The sequence below is a fragment of the Neovison vison genome, chromosome 1 (assembly GCF_020171115.1).
Source record: "Neovison vison isolate M4711 chromosome 1, ASM_NN_V1, whole genome shotgun sequence".
In the NCBI taxonomy this organism is placed as follows: domain Eukaryota; kingdom Metazoa; phylum Chordata; class Mammalia; order Carnivora; family Mustelidae; genus Neogale; species Neogale vison.
Window position 1 is genome coordinate 23,106,338 of NC_058091.1, and position 17,038 is coordinate 23,123,375.

General features: G+C 38.6%; 1 protein-coding gene across 3 annotated transcripts in view; it reads left to right on the forward strand.

Moving 5' to 3' along the window:
- SESN1 (sestrin 1) overlaps window positions 1–17,038 on the forward strand; it is a 122,205-nt gene that overhangs the window by 85,860 nt on the left and 19,307 nt on the right. The window contains exon 1 of one of the 3 annotated variants that reach the window (XM_044244521.1): window positions 15,664–15,686. The exons of 1 other annotated variant lie outside the window; for it this stretch is intronic. Coding sequence is in view for 1 of the 2 variants with exons in the window: in XM_044244516.1 (XP_044100451.1) it covers window positions 15,753–15,854 (102 nt within the window). In the remaining variant the exon portion in view is untranslated. One more of the 3 variants, XM_044244516.1, reaches the window with a different exon arrangement.

Here is a 17,038-nt window from a genome sequence, read left to right on the forward strand (position 1 = left end):
AAAAGAGTATGTGTGTGTGTGTGTGTGTGAGAGAGAGAGAGAGAAAGCATTGGATTTAATCCTACCAAATAAATCACTCTGAATTCTTTAATTTTTTTGAGTAGGAAATACCATATTTAGCCACTAAGAAAAAAACTGAGGTATTTTCTAATTTTTTAAGTCTATTAAAGTGACTTTATTTCTTTTTTTACTTAAAAAGGTTTAAGTTTTTATTTAAATTCCTATTAATTAATAAAATGACTGTGTGCCAATTTGTCTTCATTTATGTCTTCATTTTTTCTTTTTACCTAAAATGTTACATTTTGTTTAGTTTTACTCATTTAAATATTTTGATGATGTTTTAGTTAGACTCAAGCCTGTTGCTTTCTGTTTGGTGTCTTGTGTACAAATCCTATAATAAAATGAAAATGTATTTTTAAATACTTGTACCATGTGCTAGTACTTATAATTTCAAAGCAAGATTAACACACTTCCACTCCCCAAATCCTTGCATCAAAAATAGAATGTACTCTCAACACAGCCCAAAAGGGACATATAAATACTCTGTGGTTGTACTTTAAAACTGTGAACATAACATAAATAAATTCACAAATAGTAATTTTTTTTATTTTATTTTATTTGACACAGAGAGAGAAGTCACAAGTAGGCAGAGAGGCAGGCAGAGAGAGAGAGGGTAGGAAGAAGGCTCCCTGCGAGCAGAGAGCCCGACGCGGGGCTCGATCCCAGGACCCTGGGATCATGACCTGAGCCGAAAGCAGAGGCTTTAACCCACTGAGCCACCCAGGCGCCCCACAAATAGTAATTATTAACTGAATCCAAAATGCATGGTATTTTCGAGATTAAAAGACAATATTAGTGTGGTGAACTGTAAAAGTGGTAGAAGGTTTTCCTCATTTCAGCATGACAAAATTTCCAGAATTTTTTGCAGAAGATGAAATTTTAGAGGACCTTTGAAGTGAGTTATAATAATATATCATTAGCAAAACTGTGAGGGAAGAATGTTTTCAAGTGTCAGGGAGAAATGAGTAAAGGTTCAGAGAGGGACCCAAAGTAGGGAAGTGGAATAAAGGAAACAGGGATCAGATTTAAATTTATAAGAAAGCCAGTAGCCAGGGAGAAGGAATATTGAGAGATAGTATGGATACCAAAATATGTTCTATTTTGGCAGTAGACTCAGTGAGGAGCCAGTTCAGGTTTCCTGGAGAGGAATGAGGTTCTAATGATTTTGGGAAGGGGGCGGGACACAGAAGATGGGATGAACAGTCGGTCTTTGAGAAGAGATTGCATGGAAAATAGTGTGTATGATAGGAAGGGATGAAGAGAAGAGTTTATAGTCCCTTGGCCTCTTTTCTGATGGATGCATAGTCACTGGAATATTAACGGTGGAGAGAGAACTAAAACATTATCAGGCAGCATCATGGTATAGTAAAAGAACATGCCTTTGGAGTCAAACATGCTTGAGTTCTAACCTTAAGCTGCTTGCTTGCCGTGGCATCTTGACCTGTCCCTCAGTTTCCCATTCCCTTTTTTTTCTTTTTAAGATTTATTTATTTGGCACAGAGAGAGAGAGCACAAGCAGTAGGGAGAGGGAGAAGCAGACTCCCTGCAGAGCAGGAGGGAGCCCGATGTGGGACTCAATCCCAGGACCCCGGGATCATGACCTGGGCCAAAGGCAGTTGCTTAACCAACTGTGCCACCCAGGTGCCCCATTTCCCATTTCTTAAGTAAAAAGAGCATCTATCTAAAGGTTTATTATGAGGGTTAAATGAGTTAAAATGAGTTCAATATTAAATATGAGCTAAAGTGTATGTAAAATGCGCTAGAAGAGTACCTGATACATACTAGCAACAGTATGTCTATTTTATTAATATTATCAAATCTGAAGCCATGGAGTATAGTGTGTGTCTACTTCCAAAGTCAAGCCTGAGACTAAAAATCAGAGTTGCTAGTTTTAAAGCTCCTCACCAATTGGCACAAAATTACCTAGCTGCTATAATAACTATCAGATGCTCACTGTAGCTCAGAATCCTGCTTTCCAAGCCCTTTGTACCTCTTTGTGTTTATAGTTTGAGGCATTCTTTAGTCCAGGGGCCCCTTTATGAGCAAAGAGACTATAGTGGGTGGATCACCATAGGAAATCATAAAAAAAGAGAGGGAGGAAATAGGAAGAAGACATGAATATTGTTCTCAAAGACAGACCGAGGCGGGGGGAAACGTTTTCTCATAGTAGATGCATAATTACTATTGGTTGAATAAATGTTGAATAAATACAGAGGTTCATGAATTTAACAGAAACATATACAACCAGTCCCTGGTATACACATTTATGAGTGTTAAGTAATCGATAAAACCTTCAGTAAGATTTGGGTGGATCCGTGGGTACTGTTGAAAGATTTTAAGATTTAAGATATGAGTTTGATGTAAAGTGTGTCTTACCCAAATGATGTATTGAAATTACCTTTTTCTTTAATTCAACACAGCTTAGTTATCTGGGACAGTTGGGGATAGAGGAAAGGGATAAAGTGAGGGTATCACCAATAAATAAAATCTAGAGCTAGGTGGGAGGTTGGGGTACCAGGTGGTGGGTATTATAGAGGGCACGGCTTGCATGGAGCACTGGGTGTGGTGAAAAAATAATGAATACTGTTTTTCTGAAAATAAATAAATTGGAAAAAAAAAAGAAATGAGAAAGGAAAAAAAAATCTAGAGCTAGTCTCCAAATATTGTTTAATTTTCCCACCACCTTCCTTGGTGTGTATAAAATGTAATGAACTATTAAGGGGAAATACACATATGTTTTGGACAGCATCCTTCAGTATTAGTAGAAAACCAGCTATGTTTTATAGTACAGGAAATAATTGATATGACAAGTCAAGCTGATCTACTTAAAATAATTATTTTTTAGGGAACTAAAACCAGAAAGTGATTTAAGCAGTACTTGAAGAAAAAACAAAAGGTGCTTCTTGAAGATTTTTCGAGAAAATATTGGTAAATGCTCTAGAATACTTTGTAAATTTGGCAAGCCAAAGGCAAAATGAAGAAAACTATGGAGTATTGCTTCAGTGTTTGTACGTTTCTATTGCAAGTAGCCCTCTGTCACTTTGAACAAATACTGAGGTTTGCACTAAACACTACAATGATGAAATCTGTAGCTCTTGAAAATCCTTTCTAAATCCTCAGAAATTTTTCTTCTCAAAGAAGGATAAGTATTGAGTCATAAAGAGGAAAAAATTGCATAGAATAGCACTGTGCAGTCTGTCTAATTTCCTTGGTTGCTTTGAAGGTTGTATTTGGATGTGACTGTTTGTACTCATACTTTTGGATTTGGATTGAAACATTTCATTTTTGCCCCCACCCCCCCCCAATGAATATTGGAAATTGAATATCAGGGAATTTAAAACGAGAAGAATCTTTTCTTACAGATCTCCCTACCCTTATCCTCTAACCACAAACAAGAAATAAAATTCTATATTTTATTACAATTACACATTATTTTAAAGTTGACTTTAATGTACAGCATCTGGCACAAGAGGGTGGAAACAAAATTACCACGATGTTATTAAAATCTGATTTTTTTTTTAAGGATGGGTGAAGAGATTTTTATCTTTGTTCCTTTTAACTCAGGACAGTATATCCTGTTTTATAATGTGCTCTGCTCTGACTCTATAATTTTTTTTAAAAAACCACTGAAGGTTGGACCTCACTGGTGTCTGGATTGGTTGAGTCCTTACCTGTTTGCTTTGTGGTTGGCTGAAAGCTGTTGCTAAGCTTGTTTTTTGGTTCTTAGAAAAAGTTAAAAGTTGAGTGTGACCTACTTGAACTGCATCCTGCTTTTGACTCTGCTTTGCTCTTTTTCCTGATCCACATACTTTTTTATGATATCTTTTGAAGTTTAGATATTTTTCAAACCCCCAATTTGTAAATTTAATGTGTGATATTTTCAGGTTTTATAGTTTTAATTGTATACTTGTAATACGCAAATTAAAGTACTGTGGTTTAATTTTTAAATCTCATTGGATACTTGAAAGTTGAAGCTTCTTACAGACAGCACTAATTGTAGAGAACAAATGTATTCTTTGAGAACCTACCTATTTTAAACACAAAAGATTATTTGGATATCAGTAATAGCTTCATTGGTAATAAAAAAAAAACAATCTCAAAGTACTATGTTGTAGCTTTACTAAGAAATTTAGGTCAAATTTTTGTGATTTATGATAAAAGCTATTATTGTTCATGTTGGCATGTGTGTCACTGAAGGATAAGATTGATTTTATTCATGTTTTCTGGAGAAGAGCTAAAAGGATTGATAATTTATCCAGTTGTAGACCAGATCCAGGACAGGCTAAATGAAAGTTCTATTGGAAAGCAAGTTTGGTTTGTAATTCAGTAGACTGTCATAAACCACTGTGACTCTAAGTCTAAGAACCTTTTCTCTTAAGGCTCTATTTAACATGAATGGGAAAGAGACTTTGAACTTAAGCACCAACCTTCCTCCCCGCCTCAGCCATTGCATTCTGCTGGAACCCGCAGAAATCCTTGAATCTTTCTCTGAACGTTAAAGCCTGACCCATGCCTTGGGTGGATAATGTAGGGAACTGTAGACAAGCGTGGATCCTCCAAACCCACTATGAGTTCTAGATTACATATTAGGAAACGTGAGGTATGTATAAGGCAGTGATATTCAAATGTGTTACTAATTTTTTTGTCAGCACAGCCTTTAGTCAAATAGTATTATCAGAATTCTGATTTATGCAATATCTAAAACCATCATTTTATTAATGATGTCTTTAAGTTTAAATAAATCATTTATCAAGTCAATGTGAACAAAGACACTGTGTTGTTGTTTTTTAATTTTATTTTTACAGTGTTCCAAGGTTCATTGTCTATGCACCACACCCAGTGCTCCACGCAATATGTGCCTTCCTTAATACCCACCACCAGGCTCACCCAACCCTTCCACCCTTCCTCCCCTCCAAAACACTCAGTTTGTTTCCCATAGCCCACGGTCTCTCATAGTTCATCTCCCCCTCCAATTTCCCCCAACTCAGCTTCTCCTCTCCATCTCCCAGTGTCCTCCATGTTATTCCTTATGCTCCACGAATAAGTGAAACCATATGATTATTCACTCTCTCTGCTTGACTTATTTCATTCAGCATAATCTCCTCCAGTCCCATCCATGTTGATACAAAAGTTGGGTATTCATCCTTTCTGATGAAAGCATAATATTCCATTGTATATATGGACCATATCTTCTTTATCCATTTGTCTGTTGAAGGGCATCTTGGCTCTTTCCACAGTTTGGTGACTATGGCCATTGCTGCTATGAACATTGGGATATAGATGGCCCTTTTTTCACTACATCTGTATCTTTGGGCTAAATACCCGGTAGTGCAATTGGGAGGAAGTAGTACAGTTGGGAAGCTCTATTTTTAATTTCTTAAGGAATCTCCACACTGTTTTCTGAAGTGGCTGCACCAACTTGCATTCCCGCCAACAGTGTAAGAGGGTTCCTCTTTCTCCACTTCCTCTCCAACACTTGTTTACTGTCTTGTTCATTTTGGCCATTCTAACTGGTGTAAGGTGGTATCTCAATGTGGTTTTTGTTTTTGTTTTTTTTTTTTTTAAAGATTTTATTTATTTATTTGACAGAGATCACAAGTAGGCAGAGAGGCAGGCAGAGAGAGAGGAAGGGAAGCAGGCTCCCTGCTGAGCAGAGAGCCCAATGCGGGCTCGATCCCATGACCCTGGGATCATGACCTGAGCCGAAGGCAGAGGCTTTAACCCACTGAGCCACCCAGGCGCCCCTCTCAATGTGGTTTTGATTTCAGTCTCCCTGATGGCTAATGATGGTGAACATTTTTTCATGTGTCTGTTAGCCATTTGTATGTCTTCTTTGGAGAAGTGTCTGTTCATGTCTTCTGACCATATTTTGACATAATTATCTGTTTTTTGAGTGTTGAGTTTGAGGAGTTCTTTATAGATCTTAGATATCAGCCCCCTGTCTGTATTGTCATTTGCAAATACCTCTCCCATTTCATGGGTTACCTCTTTGTTTTGTTGACTGTTTCCTTTGCTGTGCAGAAGCTTTGGATCTTGATGAAGTCCCAAAAGTTCATTTTTGCTTTTGTTTCCTTTGCCTTTGGAGACATGTTTTGAAAGAAGTTGCTGTGGCCAATGTCGAAGAGGTTACTGCTTATGTTCTCCTCTAGGATTTTGATAGATTCCTGCCTCGCGTTGAGGTCTTTTATCCATTTCGAGTTTATCTTTATGTATGGTGTTAAGAGAATGGTCAAGTTTCATTCTTCTATACATAGCTGTCCAATTTTCCCAGCACCATTTATTGAAGAGACTGTCTTTTTTCCACTGTTTATTTTTTCCTGCTTTGTCAAAGATTATTTGACCATAGAGTTGCGGGTCCATATCTGGGCTCTCCACTCTGTTCTACTGGTCTATGTGAATGATACTATGTTATGTTTTAAACAAATTTGAAATTAAGAGGTTATTAATTCTGGCTACAGTATTCTGTATTTTCTGGTATGCATAATATACAGGAACTCTAGATTCAGACAGCAAAGTACCCACATGCTGTAGCAGTCCAATCACTGCTATAGTTTTACTCCAGCAGATGTAGAGAGCCATGAATTTTTTTAAAGGCTAGAACACACTAACTTTCCTAATATCTTTCCTAATCACTGACAAATTCACAAAAATGTTCAAACATTTGCTCACAGAGATGATAAAAGAAGCTTTATTTAGTCCAGGAATTGAAATTACTAGTGGCAACAGATTATTATGGTAGTTTCTAATGTATTTAATGTTGATATACATTAGTAGTTTGCTTTGAAAAAGTAAGCTTAAATCTAGTATTTCATAATAACTCTAGGGGCGCCTGGGTGGCTCAGTCGTTAAATGTCTGCCTTCAACTCAGGTCATGATCCCAGTGTACTGGGATCAAGCCCCGCATCTGGCTGCTTGCTCAGCAGGGAGTCTGCTTCTCCTTCTCCCACTCCCCCAGCTTGTGTTCCCTCTCTCGCTTTCTCTCTGTCAAATAAATAAAATATATTTTTTAAAAAATAACTGTAAACTACTTGTAAGGAATGGATCCTAAGAATAGTTTGAAAACCACGGTAATGGAACAAGCCTGGTGCAGGAGGAGGTTAAATTCTAGTTAGTCTTAACTCTTGATAAAATCAGGAAATTATATTAACAGAACTTTAGAGCTGAAATAAAGTTTGAGAGAATAAGGCTTTCACCAGCCCTTCATTTTAAATTTGAGGGGGCTAGGTGCAGTTGTCAAGCTTCTGCCTTTGGCTCAGGTCATGATCCTGGTGCCCTGGGATGGAGCCCTGCTCCCTGCTGAGCAGGGAGCCTGCTTCTCCCTCTCCAGTCCCCAGCCCCAGTTCTCTCTCTGTCAAATAAACAAATAAAATCTTTTTAAAAAATTTTTGAAGGGGGTAAAACTGGAAGGGCTGTTAGGGGATTTACAGACTGGGTTTCTGCTTTTTGTTTTTCTGTTTGTTTCAGAATTGGGCAGTAAACTAGATGACTCCCCATTTAATGTTCCCTAACAGAGTCCCAAGCTATCTGCCAATCTGTGTGGCTTATATGAGAGGTGTAAATCTAAATAACATAGACACCCAGACTCAAATTAAGATATTTCTGCTTGTTCATTGGATTTAAGAAATTAAATGCATGTAATTTGGCATTCAGTAAATACCTATAAATCATAATTGAATGCTAAGTGTTTACATAATATTATTTCTGTTAATTGATAAAATAGCATTGACATCTTTACATAAACCTATGCCAAAATGTATTTTCAAAATTTGAGTTGTAACAAGAAAGAATACTACCTTCTCCAATTTGTAATATCTGAATAAAATCCCATTTTAGAATTTCTCAGTTGCCAAAAATTAGGAAAACCAGATTTTCTGTTACTACAAATGAAATGATCTTGAATTCTGTTCAAATTTAAGCTCCTGTAAAAAATATAATTTTAAGTGGCCTTACCTCTTTTTTTTTTTTTAATATTTTTAGCTAACCAGAAAGATAGTAGTGATAAGTAAAAATAAACATTTCTGTTGAACTACAAATGTATATGTACTCTATGGACAAAGGGGAAAATGGCCCACAGAGTTACAGTGAGGATTTTGGAGGGCAGAACAGATGGGAAAGTTCAGTGAATGGCACTTTATTTCTAAGAAGCTTAATAACATGCAAGTCGTCTCTGGATGTGGCCTTGTACTTTGTGACCAGGTTAGGCTCTTAATACCCTCTTGGAAAACTAGAGATCTCAGAAGGAGGGAAAGAAAGAAGGTAATTTAAAGGATTAAAGGGCCTACAGCTAAAGATTATCACAGAGGAATTGAGTGGGGATTCTTTGAATTGTGCAAGAAAAACATATTGTAAAACTCTATTCACTACATAATAGTAATAATCATAGGGTGGGGTGGGCATGTATAGGGAGGTCAGGGTAGTTATAAATTAAAAAATAACTTGATTAAAAGATTTAAGGGGTGCCCAGCTGGCTCAGTTGGTAGAGCATCCGACTCTTGATCTCAGGATCATGAGGTCAAGCCCCATATTAGGTGTAGAGATTACTAAAAATAAATAAATAAGTAAAAGAACTTTAAAAAATTATAGGTTATGTATTAAAACCAGCTCTTTCCTTGTGCTCACAAACCAGAAGTACTTTGAGAATTTAAAATATATATATATATATTATATATATATAAACCATATAAACCATATATATATTATATAATATATATAAAACCATATATGGTTTTAGATAGAGTTGAAATCCAGCTCCTCAAAAAGTATTTTAAAAATTGTACAGTACAGTAGTATATGTGTATAGTCTGAGAAATATTTTCTCAGATATATGTGTCATATATTTAGTATCTTTGGTTACCTTTTTTTGAGTCTGTATCACTTCCTTTTCCTCCTCCTCTAAAACTTTCAGTAGCTCCTAAGTACATATGTGATAAAGTTCTCTCAGTTTCCCCCAACACTCACCTTTTACCTGAATCTCAGCCTATTCCAAATTAAACCGATTATTATTTAACTTAATAATAATGTTGGAAAATAGTTCACCTCTAAAAATTATAGCATTTTTGAATGAGTTCTCCCATTTAATTTTGAGATCTCAATAGATACTTTATTTCCTGTCATTTCACCTTAGGCCTAAAGATGTTGAAAGCCAAACTTGGTTACAGAATGTTCATGAATCTTGTCAAACAATGATATGTATACAGGCAGTGTCTGACTTGTAAGTACCTGCCTGACTTAACAAGTGAGCCATATATATCATTGCCTGAACCTTTAAAGCTATCTTTTAGTGCAAGGAGAGCACGCAAAGAAAAATCAAAGAAGCTTGGAACTATTTGTCGGTTCCCAAGGAGAAAATGGGGAGAGACTAGGAAAAACAGAAGTTGCTTTAGCAGAGCTGAGCCCAAGGACAGGCTGATTCCCAAGCAGAGCCTGCCTGCTTATATAGTAGACCCAAAACGTCCAAAAATCTTTGTCTAGATGGCCCAAATCTTTCATAAACTGAATATTGAACTTGAAGTTCAATGTTAAGCTTTCACTTGAGTTAAGCTTTTTTTTTTTTTTTTTTTTAAATAGAAATAATCTCTGTGGAGTTCACTCAATACATACTTATTGAGGGTCTACTATGTGTGAGACACTTGGGCATTGGAAATACAGCTGTGAACAATAAAAAAAATTCTGATTTTATGGAGCTTATATTCTTTTGAATCAGACTAAATAAAGAAAGTAGTATGAGGTATCAGTACTTCATACAATAAATAGTGTGAACTGTTCCAAGAAGCCTTTCTTCCCACCACATCAACCAGTTATTCTAAGAGGAATAGGGGTAGGTAGTATGAGTACCTTTTAGTAGACTTAGGTAGGGTCTTAGGGCAGATTCAGGTGAGTTCTGTAGTGGAACTTTAAGCAGCATGAGGTTAGCAAAGGCCTGCGAAAAGACACTAAGGAGAGTGACAAGGATAGAAAAGTAGAGGAGGGAAGTTCTCAAACACTGAGATGACTCATTTCATCATTTCTTTCTTAAAAACCAAACACACACACACACACACACACACACCCCAACCCCAGATCTCATCCTGAATGTAAGAAAGGGAGATAGATTTTTTTCCTTTCCTTTTGTCCTCAGAATCAAGAACTAAGACTAATACATAGTTATCAAAATTTATAAAATACTCATTAAAAGAAGCAACCCACCTTCTGCTGCTCAGGATTCAGACAAACCTGCATTCTTATCCCTGATTGCAATGTAATACTTTTATAATCTTGGGCAAGTTACCCATATTTTAGAAGTTTTTGCTTTATAAATTTGGAAATAGAAGTAAATATCTGCCTTATATATGTCAGTTGCTTTAGTGTGTGACAGGTAGAAGTTGGTAAGTTACTAGTCTTATTAACCTTGGAAAACCTGACCACAATTTAACATGCTTATTCTTTGGGGGGAAGTGTTTTTCTAATTTAAAACCACAACATTGTTTGGAATATTGTTAGTTACAAATATGGGTGATGGCCTATGAGTTTCTAAAACCCTATGCAGAGATTTAAAATTGCATTTCTAAAAGAAGAAACCCCAAAGGAGAGAATGAGAGCAAAAATCAGTCAACAGTCTTGCTCCTTTATAAGTGATAAGTTCTAAAAATTAAATTGAAGAAGTGAGAAAAGTAGAGGACAAATAAGAGAACAACGTAAAATTAAAGTTCAGTGCTAAAAAGATCTCACTGTACTCAAAACATGATGTTGAAAGGGAAAAAAGTGCTTAGCAGACAAGCTATATATATAAAAACAGGAAGATATGAGCTGGAGGGAAAAAATTTTTTTTAATTAACACATAATATATTATTTGTTTCAGGGGTACAGGTCTGTGAATCATCAGCCTTACACAATTCACAGCACTCACCATAGCACATACCCTCCCCAATGTCCATCACCCTGCCACCCCATCCCCTACCCCCCTCCACTACAGCAACCCTTAGTTTTTTTCCTAAGATTAAGCATCTCTTATGGTTTGTCTCCTTCTCTGGTTTCATCTTGCTTCATTTTTTCCTCCCTTCCCCTATGATCCTCTGTCTTGTTTCTCAGATTCCTATCAGTGCGATCATATGATAGTTGTTTTTCTCTGATTGGCTTATTTTGCTTAGCATAATACCCTCTAGTTCCATCCACATCATTGCAAATGGCAAGATTTCCGGGGGGGGGGGGTTGGTGGCTGCATAATATTCCTGTGTGTGTGTGTGTGTGTGTGGCCACATCTTCTTGATCCATTCTTCTGTTGATGGACATCTAGGCTCTTCCCATAGTTTAGTTATTGTGGACATTGCTGCTATAAACAGTGGGGTGCACTCACCCCTTCGGATCACAACATTTGTATCTTTGGGGTAAATACCCAGTAGTGCAATTGTTGGGTTGTAGAGTAACTCTATTTTCAACTTTTTGAGGAACTTCCATACTGTTTTCCAGCGTGGCTGCACCAGCTTGCATTCCCACCAACAGTGTAGGAGGGTTCCCCTTTTAGAGGAAAAAATCTTGACAACATTAGTAAGCAGAAGTTATCTTATAAACCAGCAGTCCAAATAAAATGTTTTAAATGACAATAGGGCATTTTTAAAGAATGCTTTAAAGCTCACTCTTTTTTTTTTTTTTTTTTTTAAGATTTTATTTGTCAGGGATAGAGGGAGAGAGAGCGAGTGAGCACAGGCAGACAGAGAGGCAGGCAGAGGCAGAGAGAGAAGCAGGCTCCCTGCCGAGCAAGGAGCCCGATGTGGGACTCGATCCCAGAACGCTAGGATCATGACTTGAGCCGAAGGCAGCCAGTTAACCAACTGAGCCACCCAGGCATCCCTTAAAGCTCACTCTTAAAGGCATTCTTTGGTTTAATGAATGAAACCACTGCTATATGTTTTCTAACCAATTATGAATAGATCTACAAATCTGTAGTACTTTAATATAATTCCTAAGGTAAAAGGGAAAATTCAAGATTTAATATGTGGTTTATGAAAGTGTTATTAGGCCTGTTGGACTGATAAGTGTTCATTCTACTAAAATACTTCTATTCTTTTCCATGAATTAACTAGTTTTAAAAATCTAATGGATGTAGGAAAGCCAGTTGGTCAGGAGAGCAGCTAATCTGAGATTTATTTCCTCAATTTCAAACAAGAGTATGAGGCATGATTTCCTTTCTCAAGAAATGTATTATGTTAGACAAAATCCACCTTCATCCCTACACTTTGCTTCATTCCTTTTGTTCTTCAGACCCACGATATTGCCTTGCCCAAATTGCCTCAGCAGCCTTGCTAACTTCTCTCCCTGCCACCAATGTTGCCCCCTGCAATATATTTTTCTAAACTGTAGTGAAATGCAAATCTGATGTTTTTCTACTGTTTCAAACTTTGAGTAAGTCCACAGTAGTCTTAAGAATGAAATTTACAGGGGCGCCTGGGTGGCTCAGTGGGTTAAGCCTCTGCCTTCAACTCAGGTCATGATCTCAGGGTCCTGGGATCGAGCCCCGCATTGGGCTCTCTGCTTGGCAGGGAGCCTGCTTCCCTCTCTTTCTCTCTGCCTGCCTCTCTGCCTACTTGTGATCTGTCAAATAAATAAATAAAATCTTTAAAAAAAAAAAAGAATGAAATTTACATTCTTTAATGAAGCTTGAACAAGGTCCCTCCTTACTGTTGATATTTTACTTGAACTCTATTCACTGTCTATACCCACCGCCCCCCCAACTCCAGACCAAATAAATTTCCTTTATTCAGCTTCTCTGTTTGGGCCACTCTCTCTCTCTCCTGCTCTGGGCCTTTGCACATGCTGGTTCCTTGGCTTAGAACTTTCATCTCTCAAGCCTTCCCTCCTGCCACCCCCACAGATCTTCTTGCCAAGGCTTCTCCATTAATCCTCTGAGCCCCAGCTCAGATGTTCTTCCTTCAGGAAGCCTGTCTTACACCACAGCTTCAAGTCTAAACTCTCTAATATATCATAGTTCTCAGTTCAGATAAAGTCATTTGACACCACCCTGCTTTTCCATAGGTATGTCAGCTCCTTTTTGAGAATATTAAGAGTTGAGACCATTACTAATAATTACATGTAAAAACCTCCCTTTGATACTACTGAGTAAGTCTACCAAAACATTTTTAGGGGACAGGAGATATCTCAGAATTACTGTTACTTCTTGGATTAATCAGGATTCTTCCTAGAGAAATAAAATGTTGAAATATTTAAGTACTAGCAGACTTTATAAAGCAACTGCTAACCTCTAATGATAACCTGTGATAAATATCAAAAGCCTAGTGCTTTCCAATTATTGTTCTGTGATCAGGATTTCATTTTTTTAGCAGTTGTTTATTGCATGCAAAGACATGCCTAGCACTGCGGGTTTGTTAGGAGAAGCACCTTCAGGACATCTAGCCTACTCAAGAAGTGAACTCTTTTACAAACTTTTTACTGAAAGATTTGAAACAAAACATTTCCAGAAGTGAAATCTACACAATGATATTTGCAGGTTAATATATTGCTAGGAATTCTTAGTAACTGTAGATTTATTTGGAGGCAACCCTTTATGTTGGAGAATAAAGTAACTAATTCACCATACTCCATATTGTAAAGGGCAGAAATTAGTACTCTTTGAAGAACTTAAGTCAGTCTTTATAGAGACCATAAAGGAGTCTTGACATTTAATAACTTAAAGGTCCTCAGTAAATCACTGAGTTAGAATAAGAGTTAAAATTATTTTTCTTTTTATGTAAGGCAGCATCAAAATAAATAATTAAACTGAAATTTTCTGGGAGGAAAAGCAATCCTAATTGCAGTTTCCTATACAATTTTACTGTATGCTTCTTCAGTAAATATTTATCAAGCTCTAAGGATCAAACCCTACTATATATATAGCTTGCAGTTTTGATTTGCATTTAACTATTTTAAACCATTTTTGGGTTAGCTAAATGCATGCATTTCCCTTGCCTCTCATTAAAAAATAGAAAGTTAAGCATTTTCCATTTTGCACATATATCATTTTAATGTCACAAACAAGGTTATGCCCTAGTAGACAACTGACCCCACTGTTTTATCCCTTCCAGAAAATAAAAATCACAGCTCAACTCTTACAGCAGAGTCATCATTTTCATATACTTCTCTCATTATCTAGCAGTATGGCTCACAACCTCATATATCAAGTCCATTTATGTTTCCAAGGAATTCCTCTACAACCAGTTTATCTTGGAGGGTATTGCTGCAAATTGAGTGTTTTACTGAGTTAATTTTTGCTGCTTGTTTGTTTGTGACTGAGTGGGCATTTGATTATATTGTTTGCTTTTGTGGTTGTGCTCAGAGGAAGAGAGCTTGGAAGCCTCTGTAGCCTTTTCTTTTGTGTTAATATTAACCCAAAATTGCTTTTCTTGATCAGTAAAAAAATTTTTGCATGATTTTGCAATTTGTAAAAGCAATGTATGAGAACACACAGCATTTACCTTATCTGGAGAAGATAAAAAATAACCATTTTAACCTGCTTTTAAAATATGACACTTTAAGGGCTGTAAGAGTAACTTATTCTTCTCTGAGACATTGTAACCTCACTTCTAAGAATGAAACTTACTTGCCTTTAGGAGTCCTGATTCTGTGTCTGTCAGTTTTTATTGATTTAAACTCTGCTTGTTTCCTTCTGTCAGAATGTTCCAGCTTTTTTTTTTTTAACCTGAACATGTAAGCTTTTGAAAACACAAGAGCAGACATGCACAAAGAGATCTTATTTAAAAGTTGATTTTTAAAAGAAGTTAATGAAGCCGTGTAAGGAAATTGTGTTAACACGGGACTTGAGAGATTCGTGTTCCAAGGCTAGCAATGTCAGTTATTTATGCTCCTTTAAAACCTGTATTTTCTCGAGTTCCTCATTAGATTTCAAAGTGAGCAATTCTTTCTTTAGAACCCAGGGCACTTATGAGAACATTAGAAATTTTAAAGCCTTCGAATATACTCGCAAAGAGAAAGGAAATTCAGAGATTGGCACCAAGGCTTATTATCTGTGTAGGAGAATGATTTTATAGTTTGTACATAGCTTACCAAAACTAATTTTATATTGAATATAGGCCATAGCCCCGTACTTGTTCCAACATTCTGTGCCCATTCAGCGTCGTTTGGGCATTTTGGGAAAGGACGAAGGGGACTGCAATAGTTCATAAAATGTAAAGCGAACTTGGTTCTTCCTGGGGGTGTCAGGGTCAGCACAGAGAGGCCGGTCGCCGTTTCGCTCAAAGTAAATGAATCCGAGAGGGTGGAAGGAGGTCAGGCTCTCGACTGCGGACGCTAGGGCAGGGGCACATTTGCCGTTCACTGACGCCTAAGGGCCCGCGCTGCACCTTCAGCCCTAGCGCCCTCCGGCCGAACCCGCTCCCGGCGTGAGAATTAGCTTCTGGGGGGAGCTCGGACGCTCGAGGTTGTTTTTCCGCCCGCCGCCGCAGACCGCCCGTCACCCTCCGCTCCTCCGCGCTGAGGGGGCGGCACTGCGCGGCCCCGCGGGCCGGCATTGGCGCATGCGGCCGCCGTGCGGGCGGAGTGACGGCGGGGGCGGGGCTGCGCGGCTTGTTTGTCGGGGCCGCAGCGCTGCCGCGGTCCGCGCTGACTGAGGCGCTGCAGCCCGGAGCCCCGGCCGTCAGGTCAGCGCTCGCCTTCTCGGCACCGCCGCGGTTCTCCTGCACGTCGGCCGCGCTCCCCGCGCCGACATGCGCCTGGCCACCACAGCGAACGAGGCGTACACGGCCTCGCTGGCCGTCTCGGAGCTGCTGGGCTGCAAGCAGTGCGGCGGGGGCCGCGGCCAGGACGAGGTACCCGGGCGAGGGGCCGGGAGGGCGGGGACCGGGCAGAGCTGCCCGGGCTGCCCCGAGATCGCGACGCCTCCCCGCCTCCCTACCGAACAGCTGCGGAGAACGCTTCTCAGGGAGGGCGCCCCTGGAGCAACCGCCCGGCCGGCCGCGCAGCCCGGCGGGGGCGTCTCGGGCTGGCCGGCGCCCCTCAGGGGAAGGGGCGGCCTGTGGTGGGGGGAGAGCCGGTTTCCATCGTGAGTCGGGCCCAGGCAGGAAAGGCTGAGGCTGGCAGCGACAGCTGCCTCGGTCCTTTAAATGGAAAACGTAAATAACGTTGTCTTCTGTACAAGTCTCCACAAGTCAGAACCGAACAAAGCTCTAGTCTTACGGTAGAACAGCCTGTGGATTTTTCCCCCCTTCAGCGTCCTGTCAAAACAGAGTATCAGTGACCCCCTCCCCCTTTGCCTCCTACTTAAAAAAAGAAAAAAATACATTGGAGTCCGTTGAAAGATAATGTTGCCTGGAATACGTATGTTCTGCCAGCTCTATGACGTTATGCAGTGCTCACCCTTGTTTATTAACCATCCCTTTTGTGTCTGAAATGGCCTTCAGAAAGCTGTTTAATTGTCACATTTTGTATTTTTTTCCTAAGTGGTTGTAAATAGGGCCCTATTTGAAAGTTAGGAATAAACCTAATTAAAATTTGAACCTTTAAAAGGCTCTTGATTCAAAAGGTGACAAGGAGAAAGTAGAGAAATAGTTATTAAAATTTGAAATGAAATCAGAATACTGTGTTGCCTTAGTTCAAGAAATCCAAATAGGAAGTAGTTTGTCTGCAGCATTGCCCACTTAAATGACTGTTTTTGAGTTTATATTTTTTGTAGATGGAGTCTGCATTGTGATTATACCACATATAGTCATTTAACTTTAAATGAAGACACCTTCTCATGAGGTTTTTAGAACAAACTTTTCTAAATTTTAAAATTCATAGGTACATAATACACTCCTGATTGTTTACAGATAATACAACCTAAAAAAAAAAACTTGTTATAACTGTTTGGAAACTCTATCAAAGAGAGAAAACTGTATGAAACGGTTGAAATAGCATTTATGGTTTCTGTTTGCAGGCCATAAGAGATCTTTTCTCATTTTGAATAGAAGTGATCCCCAGTCATTGTGCTTGAATAGATCTGTTATTTCTGGTG